General features: G+C 42.8%; 1 protein-coding gene across 2 annotated transcripts in view; it reads left to right on the top strand.

The window, feature by feature from the left end:
- The first annotated feature begins 4,028 nt into the window (after positions 1 to 4,028).
- Positions 4,029 to 18,526, top strand: part of CLMN (calmin) — a 70,029-nt gene continuing 55,531 nt past the window's right edge. For both annotated transcript variants that reach the window (XM_046942044.1, XM_015287775.4), the window contains exon 1: positions 4,029 to 4,185. In XM_046942044.1, coding sequence (XP_046798000.1) covers positions 4,104 to 4,185 — 82 coding nt within the window. In that variant the 5' untranslated portion in view covers positions 4,029 to 4,103. The remainder of the gene's footprint in view (positions 4,186 to 18,526) is intronic.

Below are 18,526 nucleotides of genomic sequence, written 5' to 3'. Positions count from 1 at the left end.
TTCTTGTGTTTTGCTTTGAAAGTCTACTTTACATGGTACCCCTCCCAGTGTTTACATGTGTGTGGGTAGCAGAGCCAGGCTGAGGGTTGCTGTCGGACAGGGTAATAAAAGCAAAATCTTTGCTTAGCAATTCATCTGGCACAGTTAATGAATCTTTTCTCATGGTTGGCACTCCTTGGTGTTTCAGATACGGGCTAAACAAGAAAAATGAAGTGTTGATGAGACCTATGGTGGCATACTTATTGCTTTGAAGTGGAGTCACCATTCAGGTCAGGTTGTACTGCAAGCGTAAAATGTGAGAGTTAAATTGTAGTTTGGATTGCTTTCAGTTGAAGGTTTCAGGCTTTAACTTTCCTGCCTTTTCCTCATTGAGCAATAGGGTAAGAAAGCCTCTGGGTTTACTCTTTGTCCAGGAAGACTTTGGAAAAACTTAATAGATTAAAAACTGAGAGAGATCCTCACCTTCTCCGTAGCCCTGCTAAGGAGCTATAAGGGCGTGCAAAGACTCAAGGGCTGTGCCAGTGGGACCCAAATATCCACTGCATTCCCACACTGTATTTGTCTCAGAGGAGCTCCTTGCAGGCCTACACAGTGCAACAAGGACATGGGGGAGCGTGGCCAGAGGGAGGTCTTGCAGGGATAGTTATGGACATACTCTTTAGCTATTTGACAAGGGCAGTCAGTGATAGCTAGGGCATGCATGTGAGGGAAGTTATGCTCCTCTAAGACCTGGGGTAAGTATATGTTATGTCCACACATGGAAGTGACTTTTTCAAGAAAGACAACATCTTTTTCTGGTTATCATTGGCCTGGAACAGGTTTAGCCAGAAAATAATCCGTTCACGGACTGAGTGTTCATATAGGAACTCTGTTTATAAACGAAGGCAATTTAGCTACAGTCACATAAATATATCTATAGTTTCCTTTGTGGAGGCACCTTCACTTGTCATCTTAGCAGGAGCCACAAAGCACTCTTGTTCTGGACAGGCACAAAACCTGGCTGTAGGGTTTGGAGGTTTTGTTGCTATTATCAGACAATCTTCAAGTATAATTTTTCCTCTCAAACCGAGAATTCAACTCATTAAATCACTCACAATAAGATATGCAAAGGAACCAAATGCAGATGGTAAACAAAGCTTTTTAATATTTTCCTTCTGCATACACTAAAAATACAAAAACGGCGGTGATGTAGAAGAGTGATAAGTTGCCCATGAGCTTCCTGTATATTCTCTGCCTTCTCATATGCGACCAAGATCTTGTTTTAATAAACCTGTTCTTATAGCTCAGTCCCTGCCAAGTGTTTACAGTGTTGCCCTGAGTAACGAGTCTGAGCCAGGGGACTTAATTAAATGTAACCTGCTTTTTCAGTTATAGGATGGTCCTTAAACATCAAAAGGCAGGCGAGCTTTAATAACAGAATCTGAGATCACTTTTTGTTTAAGAGAAGTTCTTTACTCCTCGCTGTATATAATCAGTTACTTTTTAGTAGGCGTATAATGTTTTCCCAGATAATTTCCCACAAGCATTTACAGATTTTAGGACAAGTAGCATAAGTAACGTAATGTTTGGAGATCTATCTTTATGTGAGAATCTCAGATTTCATACTTTCTTCCGGAGCTGATTCACAGACCACATGTTTACAGGGCAGAACTTCAGTAAAATAAAAGCCTAAAGAAAAAAAACATAAAGAATGCCCCTTTCCACCTCACAAATGTTAGCGTTCTTACCATTTCAGAGGTTAGTTTTTCATTTTGGAATACTTGGTGCTGCAAACATTGCTTTTTTTTATTATTATTATTATTTTTTTTTTAACAGCCATCTCAGTGAAGGTTCTACCAGTGAGGGTTTCTGCTCTCCATGAAGCTGGTCTGGGGAAAGCGCTGGGGAAAGTCTGGCAGGCTGGGATGGGCAAAGTCAGGATGCTGCCTTCCCAAACAGAGCTGCACTCTGCTGGGTGAGACTTTTCAATGTCAGCGTCTTGTACTCATGTTAGATGGAGTTGAGGCAGGTTATGTGAATGTGCCGATGAGTGGGCAGCCCAGTCAGTGCTACCTGCCGGGCAACTCTAACTGCTGCCATTTGGCTGTGTTTTTCTCTGTCGGAGGACAACAGTTCACAGAGCAGGTGCTCTCCTGAATAAAAAATATTTTAACAGCCTTTCTCCTCCCCCTCACCAGGAATTTAAACTTCCTTGTACCATGATGTTAGTCATTTACAACATCTTAAACAAAGCCTGACCCCAAGACCCAGATTGCGCAAGTCATAGCCAGCTGCTAACCAGCCTGAGGATGGCAGCGTAGTGGGGTTGCCATCAGACATCCTGCTGATGGAGCTGGGCACCTTGCGTGTGGGCAGGGAGCGGGTTGAAGGCAGCAATGTGTTAAGCAGACCCAGAAAAAGGTGCGGAGGGCAGTGAATCAGAGCCATAACATCACACACCGGGCAGAGCTGGCAGTGAATGCGTACTTTAGTGCTTCCTCTTGCCCTTTACTCCTTCTGCTGCACCTCTGTGAGGACCTTTCACTGCCAAATGTTTTTGACCTTTCCATCTCTCCTCATCCATTTGCCTCCACTTTACACCAGCTGCATTTCTGCAGCTGCACACACTGCCTGCAGCAAGCGGAACAGGGATTAGTGGGCGTGATGGTGAGGGGCTGATGGTTGGACTAGATGATCTTAGAGGTCTTTTGCAACCTTAATTACTCTGTGATTCTAAGTGAAAACTATGAGAACACACGGGGGCTCCTGGAGGCTGGGTTGGGCTGTCCAGAGGGCTCTCAGAACACCAGCTCCCACTGTGTACTCATGCAGTGACACCAAGCCTGGCCCACCCATCCCACACTGGTAGCAGTCCTGGGGAACCTGGTAACACCAGCATGTCCTGGTGCAATGTAAAGCCATAGCCTGGCACTGGGATTCGTGCAAATATGTCTGAGTCAGCTGCACTTTCCCTCTCACACGATGTTTCCTCTGTTCCTCACTTTGAAGGCTTGTAAACTCTTCGGCGTGGCACTCGTACCTCTTTACATTTGTGAAAAACTTTAGGGCTTGGATGTGTAAACAGTAATAAAGCTGAGGGCCACCCCGATGCTTGTAGGCTGGGCTGTGGGATGACTGACTGGTGCCTGTTACAGCAGTAATAAACAGTTCCCCTCTCCCTGGGTGACTTCGTGTGTTTACCATCTCCACCTTACTTGGAAGGCTGATGGAAAATCCACCTGATGGGGCTGTGGGAAGAGCACCATGCGTCCGAATGGTTGTGTGGGGCCACAGTTTGGGATGTGCACAAACAGTTCCAGCTCGAAAGAGCCCCAGTCTCAGTTCCTAGTTTGTTTATATTTAACTTCATAGATCTCAGCCGTGTGTTTTGGTAGTCTGACTGGTGGTACTACACCAGTCCGACTGGATTGTGTCAAGTTGTTCTGTTTGCATTAAACAGTCTTCATGGTTTGAGAAGAAAAAGGCACCAAATTACAGATGTTTGTATGCTGTAACAAAATGCTGCGTATGTAAAGAGGTGCTCGTGCTGCTCGGGAAGTTTGCAGAGCACATCTTAGTGATGCTGAGGAGCCTCCATAACTGTTACTTGGGATGAAGAATGGTGTGAATGTTGATATTCGCAGTGAAAATTCAAAGGAAATTCGGCAGCGTAGCAAGAAGCAGGCTAAAGGCATACACAAGCTGCAAATCGGTGCTTTTAATTGACAGCAGCGCTTATTTCACCTCTTCTATCGCACCCCTCCGCCGTTCCGAGTTCTTTCTGCCCATTCTGACGAGGGTGCAGGACAAGTGTTCGGGGGACGACCCTCCTGGCGTCCCCAGGCGCAGCAGAGATGGCAAAAAAACCTCTCTTTGTTCGGCCCGCGGGCCGGGGCCAGGATGGCCCCGCGGTGCCCCAGGGGGCGGCTCCGGGGGACGAAGGTGGGGGCCGGCGGGAGGGAGGGAGGAGTGCCGCGGGGCGGGGCGCAGCGCCGAGAGGGGCCGCCCCCCCTCCCCGCCCTCCCGCTCCGCTCCGCTCCGCGCCCGCCGACGGTGCCGGTGCCGGTGGCGGTGCCGCCCGCTCCCGCCGCCCCCTGCCCGGAGCGGGCCGGCCCGGCGGCACCATGGCCGGGCAGGAGTGGGACTGGTTCCAGCGCGAGGAGCTCATCGGGCACATCAGCGACATCCGAGTGCAGAACCTCCAAGGTAAACAAACACCCCCGAGACCCCTCCCACGCCGCCCCTCTCCTCTTCCTCCTCTTCTCCGTTTTCCCCCCCCGCCTTTCCCCGTGCACGGGGCTCCGTAGCCCACCCCACGGCCGCCGGCTGTGGGAAGGCGGAGGGGGCCGGCGGCTTCCCGCGGAGAGGTTGCGGGGCCCGGCGTGGGGAAGGGGAGCAAACTTTCCCCGGAGCGCTGCGGCCGCCCCGCGGGCCTGGGGGGGCTCGGAGGGGCGCGGCCGAGCCTGGCCCCGCCGCACCTGAGGGGCCGTCGAGGAGCAGGCTCCGCGCTCCGACTGCCCTCGCTGCCGAGCAGGCGGTGCTGGGCTCGCCCTGCCTCGCCGCTAACGGGAGTTTCGGCTTCCGCGGGTGGGAAGAAAGCCGGGGGCAGAGCGGAGGAGCAGCCGGGGCCGCGCAGACCCTGTTGGCCCCGGGTCCCCGCAGCCGGAGGGGAAGGTGGGGCTGTCCCGGCGTACAGTTGAGTAAACGTGGGCAGAACTCTGGGATAAATCATCTCCGAGATACTCTCCTGTTCTGCCACAGGCTGTGCTGGCGGAAAGGATGCAAATACCTGGGCTTGGATGCTGTTGGTATCAGTCCTTCCAAAGTTATCTTTGCCCTTCACCAGCAAAGTCTTTGTGATTAGCAGAAACTGATGGGAGAATTAAAAGCGTCTTTGGTTTATAGACATGGGAGAACACTCAGATTGGTGTGTTACATCAAACATAGTCAACAGCTGGCATTATACTGCCACGCATCTTCATGTCCCATAGAAATAATAGACTTGAATTATAGGTCATTATCTCTTCCTGTTTCTGCATGATGACATTAGAGCTCTGTCTACTGGTGGAGGCAGTGCAGTTGCTGGAAATTAGTTTTTGGTTGGGTTTGACAGAGAGCATGTATAATTTATCAGGAAAAAAAAAAGACTCAAATTAGCCATTCTTTCAGCTCTGTGGCTAAGCGTGGATGGGCTGTGACCTGCAGCTTTATAACTACTGAAATACCCATTTTCAGTTTCCGGGGTTGGCAATTCCGGATTGAAATCCCCTTGGGTTTTGACAGTCTTTCCTTGTAATATAATCCTACATTACTGACTCATGGTTCTGTCTCTTCTGATTCTCTGTATTAGCATGGATGGCCTGCATTTGATATCTTGCGGTCAACTCCGGTGATTAAAATAGGTTTAATCCTTAACTCATGGCAATTTGAAGGAATAGAAATCTGTTCTTAAATAATAATAATAACAAAAAAAAAAAAAAAAAAAAAAAAAGCCACCATGTTTTTCTCATTGCCTTTCCAGTTATTTATGTAAGAAGGAGTTAAACTCGTTTTCCTTTCTGGAACTTAAAATGCATTTATACAGATGCGCACAGCCATCTCAAGAACTCCTATAGTCCTGTAGGAGAAACGTCATCCTACAGGGCAAATTCCTTTGAATAACATTATGTTAATGAAAAGAACTCCTGTCCCCCTCTTACCATATAAGAGGAATTCCCAGAGATACTTTAGTTGACACTTTGCATGCAAAACTGAATAGGATTTTGAAGAAGTTTTATGCCTGTTGAGGGCTATTACAGGAGAGAAAAGGCATTTGTTCCCGAGTGCTGCTCCAAAGCAAGTGATAGCATCTATCACTTACAGCAGATATGATTTGTAACACATAGCTCTCACATTATCTTCTAGAAATGGAAAATGTTACAGATGGTGAGTCTGATACTCAGGAGAGTGTGATTTTTGTCATGCTGGAGCCCAGTGGCAAAGCATGGTGCTTCTCTTCAGCATGCTTTCTTGTAAAATGGCAGCATATGCTTTATGTTCGTATGTAGTAATTAAACATTTTCATGCATTGTAATTCAAAATGCATATTCCCAAAAGAATACAATCTGAATCACCACGAGTATCGTTGTCAGTTGCAGAATCAATAACTGTTTTGATGTGATAGAAAGTCATGAGTTTCGGATAGGAAGCCAGCTGGGGCTGGTGCAGTTTGCAACAGCACTGCAGAGCTCCTGTGGGGCCACATGAGATGGTCAGAGCTGATGGCTTGTCTTATTCCTGAATGCATCCTTTCAGTGAACGCTGTTGCATTTGTAGAGGTGCTTTACAGTCTCTGGGGACCCCTTGGTGTGTCCATAGAGCCAGGATGCCTCCATGATGCACAGGGAGGAAGTTGTAAGGAGAGGATGGCAGGCAGCAGCAAGATATTTCCAGATATGAACAGCACATGATAACACTGGGACACGTGCTGCAGGGATAGAAGCTGACCATCTCCTGTTGATGAAAGGAGCTAGCCTAACAGGGGCTCTTTCAGGTCTACAATGGAGATGTAGACATTTCTGTCCTGCTGTGTCTGAGCCATCCTCTCCAGCAGCTGATGGAAGAACCAAAGGGACAGTGGCAATGGCATGAGAGCAGTACCACCAGTACCCCAGGAGCCTACCTGGTATTCAAGTTTCTGCAGGCATCACACAACCATCTGCCATAGCAGTTTACCATATTCTTTCTGCCTCCTTTTTTGAAAGCTAGAAGTATTAATTTCTCTTGAAAAATCCTTCGCCATGTCTTAGCTGAGCTGTAGTGCACTGTTTATGTGAAATGCTATCTGAAGACAGCATATGTGGTTTCAGCCTGTTGCGTGTTCCCTCTCTGTGCGATAGCTCCACAGAATGCTGCTGAAGGATTCAGGATGCCAGTTGCTGGGATATGCTCTGGTGGGGATGCTTTGCAGCATTACGATCCTGCTGAACTCGGGAGTGTTCTAGGCGCATGTGGCACAAGTAGCCTCAGAAGCTTTATATTTTGGCATAAAACAGATTGCTGAAACTATAATGTGGATGGTTTTCTCAGCTTTTTTTTTTTTTCACAGGAAAGCCAAAATTAACAGTGGTGAAATTTGCTACACTGACTGGGTGTAGAAGGGAAAAAAAGTTGTTTGTGGAAATGGAGTTATGGCTGGATATTTATCCATGGGCATATGCTGATGGTCTTTTTCCATCATGAACTAAGATTTTCAGGTTTTTTTTGTTTTGTTTTGTTTTTTGCTGTTTGTTTTCAGTGAATGAAGTGGTAGCTCTAACCTGCCACGGGTAAGTGATGTTAAATTCAGGAGCATCTCTTCCATTTTGAACAGAGGTAATTTCACAGAACAAAGTGGCAATCTGATGGAGAAGAGATGAATATAAAGAGGGAGTAAGCACTAGGGGTGGTGATACACAAACTGGGCTTCTCTCTCTAGCTCTGTTTGGCTTGCTAAATACATTTAAGAAACTGATACTCTTTACCCCTTTGTTCTGTTTGTATATTCTCCATAGTGAATTTCTCCACAAACTGAGAGGGGAAAAAATGAAAGCCTGGGCAGGATGTAGGAGCACATCATCAAGCAGTGCAATGCTCAATAATTAATTTCCTGCCAGGAGATGGGCTTTTTCTTCTATTCTTTCACTACATCACCAATGGGAACATTCTGTTACAACACAAGAATATTTTTAAAATCTTCCTTACTGGAAGCTTGATTTAGGATCATCAAAAATATACTGGCTTATGTAGTGAATTGTGCTCACTGCAAGGAGGCAACACCCTCAGCAAGAATTATTTTCTTTTAGATGATATTTTGGTCCTGAATTCAATATTTTTCAATAGTCCAGATGTATATATAATCACATTTCTTCCCTTATGTTCCTTGGAATGAAGTACGTGGAGGTGAATACTCCACGTCAGAAGTTTTTCCCATCTCTGAAAAATGGCTACTGTTATCACCATTTAAATATAACTGTGATTTGAGTGCTCATTTTTTGTATTTATAATAGAGTACATGGTCTGGGATGGTAGGAGTCTATCAGGACTAGACAAGGAGCACAAAGTCCTGCTACTTGTCATTTTGGTGTTGACTCAGGGTTTGATCCAGATCCCACAGAAATCCATCGATGTACGTTCCTGGATTCCCCTGGATTTAAATACTTTTCCATGTCTCAAGCTTGCTCTGCTGATGGTTAAGTGGCTCTGAAATATGTTTGGAAGGATACACAGGAGCATATTGTAGAGTTGTCAAAAATGATGCAAAAATAGTGGTAACAGGCTGAAAGAAATGAAATGAGCAATACCAGACCCATAAGCTTCCTATCCTTGCCCTGGTTTGTTACTTCGCTTGCATTACTTTGTCATAAACTCACAGCACTCCCGGATTTTTCTTGCCTTCCCGTTTGGATACAAAGGCTTTTAATGAGCTTTGAACAATAATAACTTACGTTGATACTGAAATGGACCTCAGCTTCCTTTGAGATAGCTCATCCCAAAGCCTATGTTTTAAGAGATAATACAGGTGCTCAACTCATAGCAGCTAACTTTGAGTCTCTTTCTCTGCTTTTGGAGGCTTGTGCATCTCCAGTGGATGTCAGAAGGCAGATGCTCATAGTCAGGAATTCTTGGATATATTTTTCTCTCTGTATTTTTCTTTACGTATGAAGCATAATGATTATGGCCATTGCACTTAAATACAGAGAGCGTTGTGTTGATTTTTTTTCTTTTGTTTTTATTTACAAGATGTCAGCAGCATTTGACCTGTTTGCTATAGTTTGAAACCCATGGAAATTTTATAAATGGAAGGAAATGTTTTATTTTTAAATGTATCCGTTTGTTCTGACAAAGGTAAGGTGTTGTAGCTGCTCGTTGCTTTAACTCTTCTGTAACTTGACCTCATATTCATCAGTATTTCATTCTGCTCATAGACATGCTACTTTCAGTGGAGATCATTGTAGACTGAGGTGACATTTGTAGAGATAAAACTGCCTGGAGGACCTTAGATGAAGGAAGATCAACAAAGTGATGTTATTCTGTATACAAGTTCAATAGACCTGGGAGTTATAAATGCAAAGCCCCAAAATGCAGGTTCATATCCAAGTATAAGAAACTGAAGATAATGCTGGAAACATAATAATTCTGATGGAAATAGCCTATGTAATGACACTTTTATGGCTTACAGTGTTTGTCAGCAATGACAGGAAGACTCCCTTCTCCAAATGCAGGGAGTAATTGCAGTGAAATAAAAGAGCAGTGAGAGGTAAGAGAAAGCACAGATTGCACGTTTCAATTTTAACAAGGTCAGTGCCTAATTTCTCTAACAAATTAAAGGTCTGGGTTCTCTGTCCCATTACGTGCATGAAGTTACGTCAAATTCAAATCATGCCCAATAGCTCTACAGTCAAACAAACCCGTGTATTAACACATCATCATAAGAGACACTGTTCTTGTTTGGCCTCCAAACACAGATCTGAATGGAGGCAGGAGGCTGATGCTCTCACACACCACATCACCACCTCTTTCCTGCCTTGGAGAGCTGCTGCTCAGCACAAAGCATTACCCAGGACAGCTGGTGACATCAGTGACCCTAACAAGTTGAATGGCATTAGTTTAAAAATGGCAGTACTCAAAATACTATATTCAAACTAATGCTGATTAAAAAACATTGCATGCTTCTCATAGCTTCTCCTGTTTATTTTTTCTTTTATCCATTAAACTTGGACAGAAATTCAAACAATTTTCTTTCTCCAAGCCAATTTCAAGGTTATGTCACTTGTATCCTGACATGTTTATAACATTTACTTAGAAAATATTTCAAATGAATGACTGTTTCCTTTTTCTGTTTGAAAGATTGCTTTCTATTGGACTAAAACAACCTTGGGTATTTTAGCTTGTCACTGTCCATTTAAGGCACTATTTTCTTATGTTCTGTACAGGTTAAACTTGTTGTTGCAGAATAATTGCTAGGGGCATATGTCTAAAGGAGAAGAGCCAAATTTTACCTCTATTTCCATGCAGAAGTTAAAAAAAAAAAATCTCAAAATGATGTATTCATGGGAAGAAATCAGCAGATGAGGAGTTGCATCTCTGTCAGTGCTGGTGTGGTGAAGGCTATCACAGCACTTTTTAAGAAATAACCATCTTTTTCTACAAACATCTTTACCTGCTGCTCTATTTTTATCTCTCCCCACCCATTTAAGTGCAGGGACTGGAGGTGGAGGACTGCAGGATGGATTTTACTTCATTGTAATTGCTGCATGTTTCTGTGCAAATAACTGGGCCGTGTTTTATCTTCAGTTTGAGGCTTCATAGCCACAAACACAAATTGAAATTTACATCTAAGGAGGCTCATGATAGCAGCAGCCTGCATGTCTCCAGAACAAATACCTGCAGACACGTAACCTGCAAACAGAAAGGATTTATTTCTAAAACCAGAAATCCCATTGAATCTGAAAAGATATTATAAAAGATACTTAAAAGATAACTCTCATCTCCATACCAATTACTCAATTTGGCAGCATGATTCAAGAATTAATAGTTAAAATAATAAATTACTTGGAGGGATTCTGTTAATTATTTCCACTAATTCTGACATATGAAATAAGTATCTTTTGTACTGCAGTATCTTGAAATTTACTCCTGATGTATATCAATATAATTCAAACCCAGTGAGTCTATTCACTATGAGTTACTTTGGTTTTTATACCATTTGTGTTATTATATTTTACTGTTCTTAATCTGAGATGAAATCTTTCTTGATCAGTGTTGTTGATTTGCTTCATTACGGCAATCAGTTTTCATGTTTTTATGTTTTGGAAATATAATTCCAGTTATTTCTCACTAAATATGTTCCACAGAACTAATTTCAAATAGAAATATTTATATCCTAGCCTTTTTTTATTTTTTTTTTTTAATGCATGTATCCCACTGGATTTTCTTCCTCTCCTAATTAGAGCTGGGGGTGAGTGCATTTTTTTTTCAAGTCCCTAGCAGAAAGTCTCTGCTCTTGGGCACTGCCCATGACCAGGGGCATGGCTGGTTCTCTGTGCATCAGACTGACCCGCTCTTGCAGTGCATCTCTGATAATGCTGCATACTCATTGAGTCCACCCGAGCCTGCTGAGGTCAGGGATGATCTACCAGGAATGCTCCAGCTAGGTCAGATCACAGCACAGGGTTTTTAAGCATGGGGACAAACCTCGTCTGATGGCAATAAGTCATACTTGTGTGTACTGAAAATTTGTGATTTTCAGGGCAGCTGGACTTCTGACTTTTCTGTATTCTATATTTGCACTGGAGACTCTTGTATTGATTGTGAAACAAATCTCAAGTGTCCAATTAGCCTCCATCATGGTGGATGCCATTGTGCTCTGTTTCATTCAGTGGGACTCACAAAGTTTGTCCTGCATGCTTTAGCCATACATAAGGAAAGGTTAGGTTTAGGTCTTGCACCCCTGATTCTCCTCAACAGGGACTGAAGTAGCTCAAATGGCTGCTGTTCATTGTTTCTTCCAGCCTGTTTTTTCTGTTCAAGAAACTCAAATAAACAGTACAGTAAATACCTCGATAGTCAGTCCTTTATGTGTTATTTCACTGTTGTGAGACATGTTCACCTCCGTCAGTTCTACGTCTTTGACAAGGCCCTCAGTAGGCCTATTTTTGTGAAGAATTACAAGTGATTTCAGCAGCTATCATTTAGAATCACTGGGGAAATGTTTTTGGTCCCTGTCCTTGTTCTCAGGTTCCATGTTGTGTAGGGGACTTCTCATCCCTGATGATTAATGCGACTGAACAACATTTAGTTCCCGTTGCTCGCTGTTTTATTATTTTTTCTTCTAAAGATCTCCCTGGAGACAGGACAAGGCATGATTTAAAGTTACAGGGACTCATACATTAATTCTTTCATTTCTGTTTTTTATTATAAAGTAAAAGTTTCAAAGGGATGTAATGCTAGTTTAAAAAACAACAACAACAAAAAACAACTTGTACTCAACCATCTTTCAGAAGTTAATATAATTATTGACCTTGGCTGAAAGAAGACAGAGGGAGTTTGAGCTGCATTTCTTCTCTTGAAAGTAGGTCTTTTTGATGTACTTAATGTTGGCCTTTCAAAACTTTAAAACATTGCCTGTTTATCAGAAGGATCAAAAAAAGGATAGGATATTTAATTGTTCTCAGAAACCTTAAGAGGAAACACCTTGTTTTGGTCACTAATACTAAGCAATTACATAAAAACCTTCACCCGTAACTCTGCAGTGGACGGTATCACTCACCATGTGGTTATTTAAGAACTTGGAGGTCATAGTGATGTGCTGTCTCTGAAGCCAGGAAATGGTGGTGACTCTGGAGATCACAGGAGAAGGGCAGGGTGTGATTCACCATGGTCCTGGGAGTGACCGGGGGGCTGTTCTCATTTGATGAGAGATCTCCTGTAGCCACTGAGGTGTGGAGAGCTGGTACCAATGCATCTCTCTCCAGGCTGATTTTGAAGTAATTAATAGCCAGTTATATTCAGGTTTTGTTCCAACCAGTCCTTGGGTGCCTTTCAAGTCCTTAACTTTATTTTGGTGGGGGTGTCTAAACATTGCCCACAGCTGGCAATGTTTAGACACCCCAGAGCAATTTTTTTTTCATGCATCTCAAGTCCTTCACTTTTACGCTGAGAATGATGAAAGCCATCTGCAGAGGTGGTCTGGATGCCTACAGCAAGCTCTGATGAGACCTCTGTGTTGCGTCACTCAAGCCAGCAGACAGATTTGTCATTCAGGCTTTTAATTATGAAACAAATGTTCACTTGACCTCTCATACTCTCATTTCACCAATGAACCAAAACTTAGGGCAGTGACTGACAACAGAGCTGCTGCAGTTTGGGCTCTGTGAGCAGGAGTTTCCGCTCATTTCATTTATTACACTAATGATGAGTTTTGGAACCCAAACCCTATGTGGTAAGCACAGCGTAATGTGCTAACATGGTGTCCACGTGACAGAAAGCAGGGCTGCCCACTTCATTTTGCCTTGGTGGTCCTGCTTGGTATGTGTGCTCCTGCACGTTGCATTCCTAGAGATGGGTAGGATTGTTGCAGAGGTGGGAGTAGCATTCAGTAGTCATGGTTTTACGGAGAGGGACACAGTTTGAGTTCTTGTACTCAGATGGTATTGATGCCTATAGGCTTTTTTCCCTACTGCTTTGTATTTGTCTTGACTAAAACTGAAGTGTGCCCTTAATATGTACTAACAAGGAATTACTTATATTTCTTTAGTTGTTGTATCTCATGTTTTTGATGTATTTGGCTGGCTTCCCTGTTTCAGGGTTGGGGAACAAAGGCACATGAAAGCCAGAGGACTCATTTCAAAGTTATCCAGGTAGTGTAATGATGCTTTTCAGTGTATGAACATGGAAATCTTGGCGGAGCAGGCTTTGAGCCTTGGTCTTCTCTCTCCAGCATGCCTATTATAATGATCTGACCAATTTCCTTCTTTCACGCCTATTTTGCCTTTCCTTCACCATCTGACAGTGATACATAATGTCACCCAATAATTTGCCTCAATTGTAACCAGTATACTGTAGTGAAATTGTGTATCTCACTAACATGATTCTACTTAACCAGCTCTCCTCCCACCACATGGTGTTGCCCAGTCTGGCAGCAGGTGCTTTCCTTCTGGGTTTGTTCATGCTTGTTGAGTTCTCTCCAACACACACCAGTTGGAGGGTCAGGACTAACTGAGCGCAAGCAGACATCATTTTGGCTTGGCTCAGGTTTTTGTAGTGTAAATAGAACAAAATGCTTGTGGAATGGAGTCAGCATGCTTCATTCTACTTCATCCTATCTGGAAATATGTATTTATAGTAATCTTATGTTGATCATCTTTCTGAGTTCCTATTTTATCATCTTCAGGTAAACTTTTCCTCCAAATGCTCTGGAATTACCTCAGTCAACATCCGAGTCAGCTGTGTTCCCTTGGCCTCTTCATACTGTACTTCCAGTTTGTTCAGTTTATTCTGGGAGTTCTGTTTGCTTTGTTTTGAGAGTATGTTGCTAGAAAGGAGATAAAGTGGAGCTGGGGAAGGAAGGAAACTTGTCACTAGAAGCCAGAAGAATATCCTTCATGGTGAACATCTCCAGGAATTATAATTTCTTTTTCTTGAGGAAGGTATGCTAATAAAAGCTTTCCGTTTGCATGCATAAATGAATCCAATCAAATTTTATCCCAGACTGAACTTGCTGTCACACTGTACTTGTAATTTCAGTTCTTAGAAACATCCAAATGTTATTTTAACAAAGAACAGTGCTGTATCTACTGGCAGGAAAATGTGTCTCCCTTGTGCTGGGGTCTGAAAAAGCTCAGGGATGGGCAGAGAGGAAGACCAAGGGAGAGTTTACCTAGGGCATGGATGAGATATTAATCTTGCCTGTGGAGAGAGATCTGTCTAAAGATGTGTTTTTGCCCTGGATAATTACAAGTGTATATTCTGTAAGAGAAAGAAATGAGAGAGTTAACAGAAAATTAGAAATAGGAGGGCAATCAAATTGTTTTTCCTTTCTGTAAAGGTCAGAGAGGGATGAGACAATTAAGTGCCTCACCTTGAAATGTGGTTTATAATGGCTTATAATGCGATACCTGAGAGTGTAAGCTGCCTTGACTCGAAGCCAGTTGAAGCCAGCATCCTGTGGAGTTGTAGCTTGATAAATAAGCCATTCTGGTCTGCTTCAGGAAGATTTCTTTTCTTCTTTGTTTTCTTTTCCTAGTTTCTCGGGCTCTTTGATTTTCATCCGGTGATCTACATCTAGGCTTGGCATCATGGCCAGAAGAGAGGAAAGCATTACTCTATAGTCTCATGACTATTAGAGACAAGTTATTAATATACAAGCGAACAAACGGCAGGTGTTTTGCTGAGGCCTTTCCCCCCCACGCCCCCCCCCCCCCCCTAGTTTTTCAATCTATCCTCCCACTGCAGCATGAGAAGTGTTGGGACCTGGCCACTTCTGAAGTCTTCCTGAGCAGAGCTTCTCCTATGCTGCCTGCCCACTGCACACCAGTGCTGACTGCCATCAGCGTGTGCGTAGGAGCTGATCCATTGCTTAAGGCTTCTTTGGGAACCCCAAAGAACAATAATATCCTGTTGACTAGGATTTTACTATTTATATCCATCAGCTGAGCAGCCGCCTCCTCTGCCTGCTCCCTGGTTACCAGTGTGTAAATCTGTCTTTGTACCATGTTGTCTGCTGCATAGGTGACAAAACAATCTTTAATTTCAAGAGGAATTTGTCTGAGGTACTTAGAAAGGCAAATGCATGGATGAAAAAGGCTGAAGCTTTCTTTGCTTTGTTAACCTGTTAGTGCTTTGGACATCAAGACCTGCAAGAAACTAACCTAAAAATAAGAGATATCACTAGAAAACAGTACAAATCTATAGCAGTGCAAAGAAGAATCCCTGATAGGTATGTCTGTGGAGAAGTGCTGCCATATACCATTCAGATTAAAAACCGATTCCTGCCACCCACATACTCTCCCACCAGTTCATTCCTTTATCTTCCTCTTCCCCTCCCCCCCTACTTTCCCCCTTTTCTGCAGTAGATTCTCAATCTACTTGAGTAGAAAATATGTCATCTCCTTCCAGATAAACCCTTCTCCTGCTTTGAAACAGGGAAAATACGTCAAATTTTGACTGGTATTTTCTAGGCTCTTTTTTTTTTTTAAAGGTGAACCTTTTAAGAGAGTCTGTACAATTTACTTGAAAGAAAGAAAATACAGTCAAACCTGTGGGAGTCTGCTAGAGTGAAGTGAAAGTAATTATTTAACTGGGAGTTCTTTATAAAGATTTTTGAGGCTCCTATCAGAAACAAAATTGTGTTAATAATGGGGCTTAGAATTGGCATCAAGTCCAGTTACTTTGGCTCTGAAATGGATAATTCCCATTGTGGGGGTAGAAGGTTAAACCTGATCTGGATGAAGCAGCAGCAGCCACTGTTCCTAGTTTGAACTATTTTTAAACTGCATGAATGCGGATTGTGTAGTTTCTGAGTTCTGCTTTGATACCATCCAACGTGCAGCTCTATGGACATGTCTTTCAGGGACCAGGCCCTCTTTGAAGGCCTCACTGGTATACCAGCCGGGGAAACACCATTAAGCTCTTAGCCTGTTCCTTCTCTTCTGCACCTTAGGAATACAATGGTTCTGCACAGCTCCCCTCCCTTGTGCTAGTACTCACTACTGGTGCCTTCTGAGGTTTTCTAATGCATGTATGTGCTCTTGTAAAACCACTGCAAGCAAAATACAGAACACGTTCAGCAGTTAAGAGCAAACTGGGAATACTTGAAGAAACCAGTATGTTTTCTGAAACAATTTTTTAGTGAACAATTTTGTAATGAAAGCTTTGTGCGTGTAGGAAGTTTGGAGTATTTTTGATACCATCTGGATACCTAAGCTAGAACAACAAATCACTTGTGACATAATGACTACAACATATGATACTGTGTTCTTGTAACCTGTGTCTCATTAATGTGGAAGCAACATGGATTTTCCTGCAAAATGTTGACTCACCATCTGTGCTAGTATTCTTTGTATGGAGTTAAAGACTGCCCTTTGTGTTACAGTTGTAATGGACCCATTCTGTTCTTAATGACTCGTCTCTCTTGAACCAAATGAGTAGGTCACAGAAGAAAATAAAACTACACAAAACTGTGCTTACTGCTAGTAATTATTTACCTTACTTCCTATGTGGGAGCTGTTAAAATTTATTAAGGGTGGAACTCACAAGATTAAGGGACTTTCTTCTGTTGCCATCATTTTCCCTCTCCCATATTTTGCCTTTAATTTGCTTATTTGGGTTGTAAACCCCCGGTCTTGGGAAAACTGTGAGTTCCGTGTATGCCCCTTGTAGATGTCAAAACCTAAATTGGTGAGTTTGTAAAGAACAGTAACAGAATTGGCATTGGTGGGAGTTGCACATGGAATAATTTACAGCTTTGTTTGGGTCATGTTGCTCCAATTCTGAAGAGATTAATTACTTTCAGAACTAGGAATTAGCATTTTGAGTCTAGTCTTAAGTCTGGGAGTCCTCAGCTTCATTGCATTTCTCTGCTAACTACTGAATTGCCTTCATTGGTGGGTCCATTATATTTACTGATTATTAGCTAAGATTTTTATACAGAAGATATTGCAAAGCATTTTCTCTCTTTAATGTGATTTGAAGTACTCAAAGAATGTTTTACTTGCTGTGAAACTTTATTTCTCTATAATGTAATCGATAGCTTCATTTACATTGCTGAGTTTCACAAGACAATATTGGTGGTTTCCAGATGAAACATGTCTAAATCAGGACTCTTTATTCACCTTCTGTTTTATTCACATCTCTAGAGTCCTTTTGCTTTTTCATATTCTTGACCCCGAGATGTAAATGGAACATCCTGAAGAAAATAAATAAGTATATAATCAGTAAAAATTTTATCTGATTTGCTGTCCTCGTGAAGAGAGTATGATTTGGCACAGTACAATCACGGGACAGATTCTGTTTTCTTGTTCTTCCTGTAGCTTTACAGAAGTAAATCTCAAACTCATTGGAGATGAGATCTACATTTTATTAATGAGTTTTTAAAGGTAGTTTTGATGCATCAGTAAATAATACCAAAAGGGAAGGATAGGACTTTAAAAAAAGATTCATTCTGATGTGTTGTGAAAAGGAGCACAGAGCATCAGCTGAGACTTCTAAGAAAACAGTAGGGGAAGATGGTTACAACAGTTCATCAAGAACGTTGCTTCAGAGTTTCCAAAAGGGCTGGAGAGTGAGAAGCTGATGGAACAGGAAGGGAACACATGCTTGCTTTAGAGGCAAGTTTCTCTCTCTTAAGACTCAGGGAGCAACTCTGACTGGATAACGTAACAAATTAGAAACAGCAATAGAGAATCCTCCCTTAGGTCCTTGAAGTCATCTTCTGGTGGGGTCTAATAGCGTAGAAGCAACAGTGAGTAGGGGTGCTTGCCAGGTTGTTATCAGAGAATTGGCTGCAGTAGCATGTTTCGCAGATAGAGAATGTGAATAGAAGGGACTTGATGGTAGATAAAAGCCTACAGTTTTTGTCTACTGGGATGAGAAAATTCAAGGATGTTCAGTGGGGACAAGGGAGAAGGAGATGGTTATGGCACAGGAAATGAGAAAATATTTTGATGCTTTGTTCATGACTTATATTCACCAAATTATGCGCATATACAAGCCTCTGTAATTGTATAAACTGTTATGCTTGCCTTTGTCCTCCCTTTCTGTCACATTAAAATCCTTGCCTGCAACTGGGATCTGATCTTGCACCCACTGAATTTTTTGCCTCTGAGCTCAGTTGGACTAAATAACACTGCTGCAGTTGAGGAGCCACTCTGTTCTACTGATCTCACGTGTACAGAGCTTGTGACATACGAAGGCTCGTGGCATACAGTAAGTCCTCCATGGGCCACAAAATAATGGCAATCATTTATAAATAAATGGACCTGTTTGCAGTCCAAAAACTGCAGTATGCAGGGATACATAGCAGAATTAG

Source organism: Gallus gallus, chromosome 5 (genome assembly GCF_016699485.2).
Source record: "Gallus gallus isolate bGalGal1 chromosome 5, bGalGal1.mat.broiler.GRCg7b, whole genome shotgun sequence".
Classification (NCBI taxonomy): domain Eukaryota; kingdom Metazoa; phylum Chordata; class Aves; order Galliformes; family Phasianidae; genus Gallus; species Gallus gallus.
This window is presented reverse-complemented; position numbering and strand designations above follow the sequence as displayed.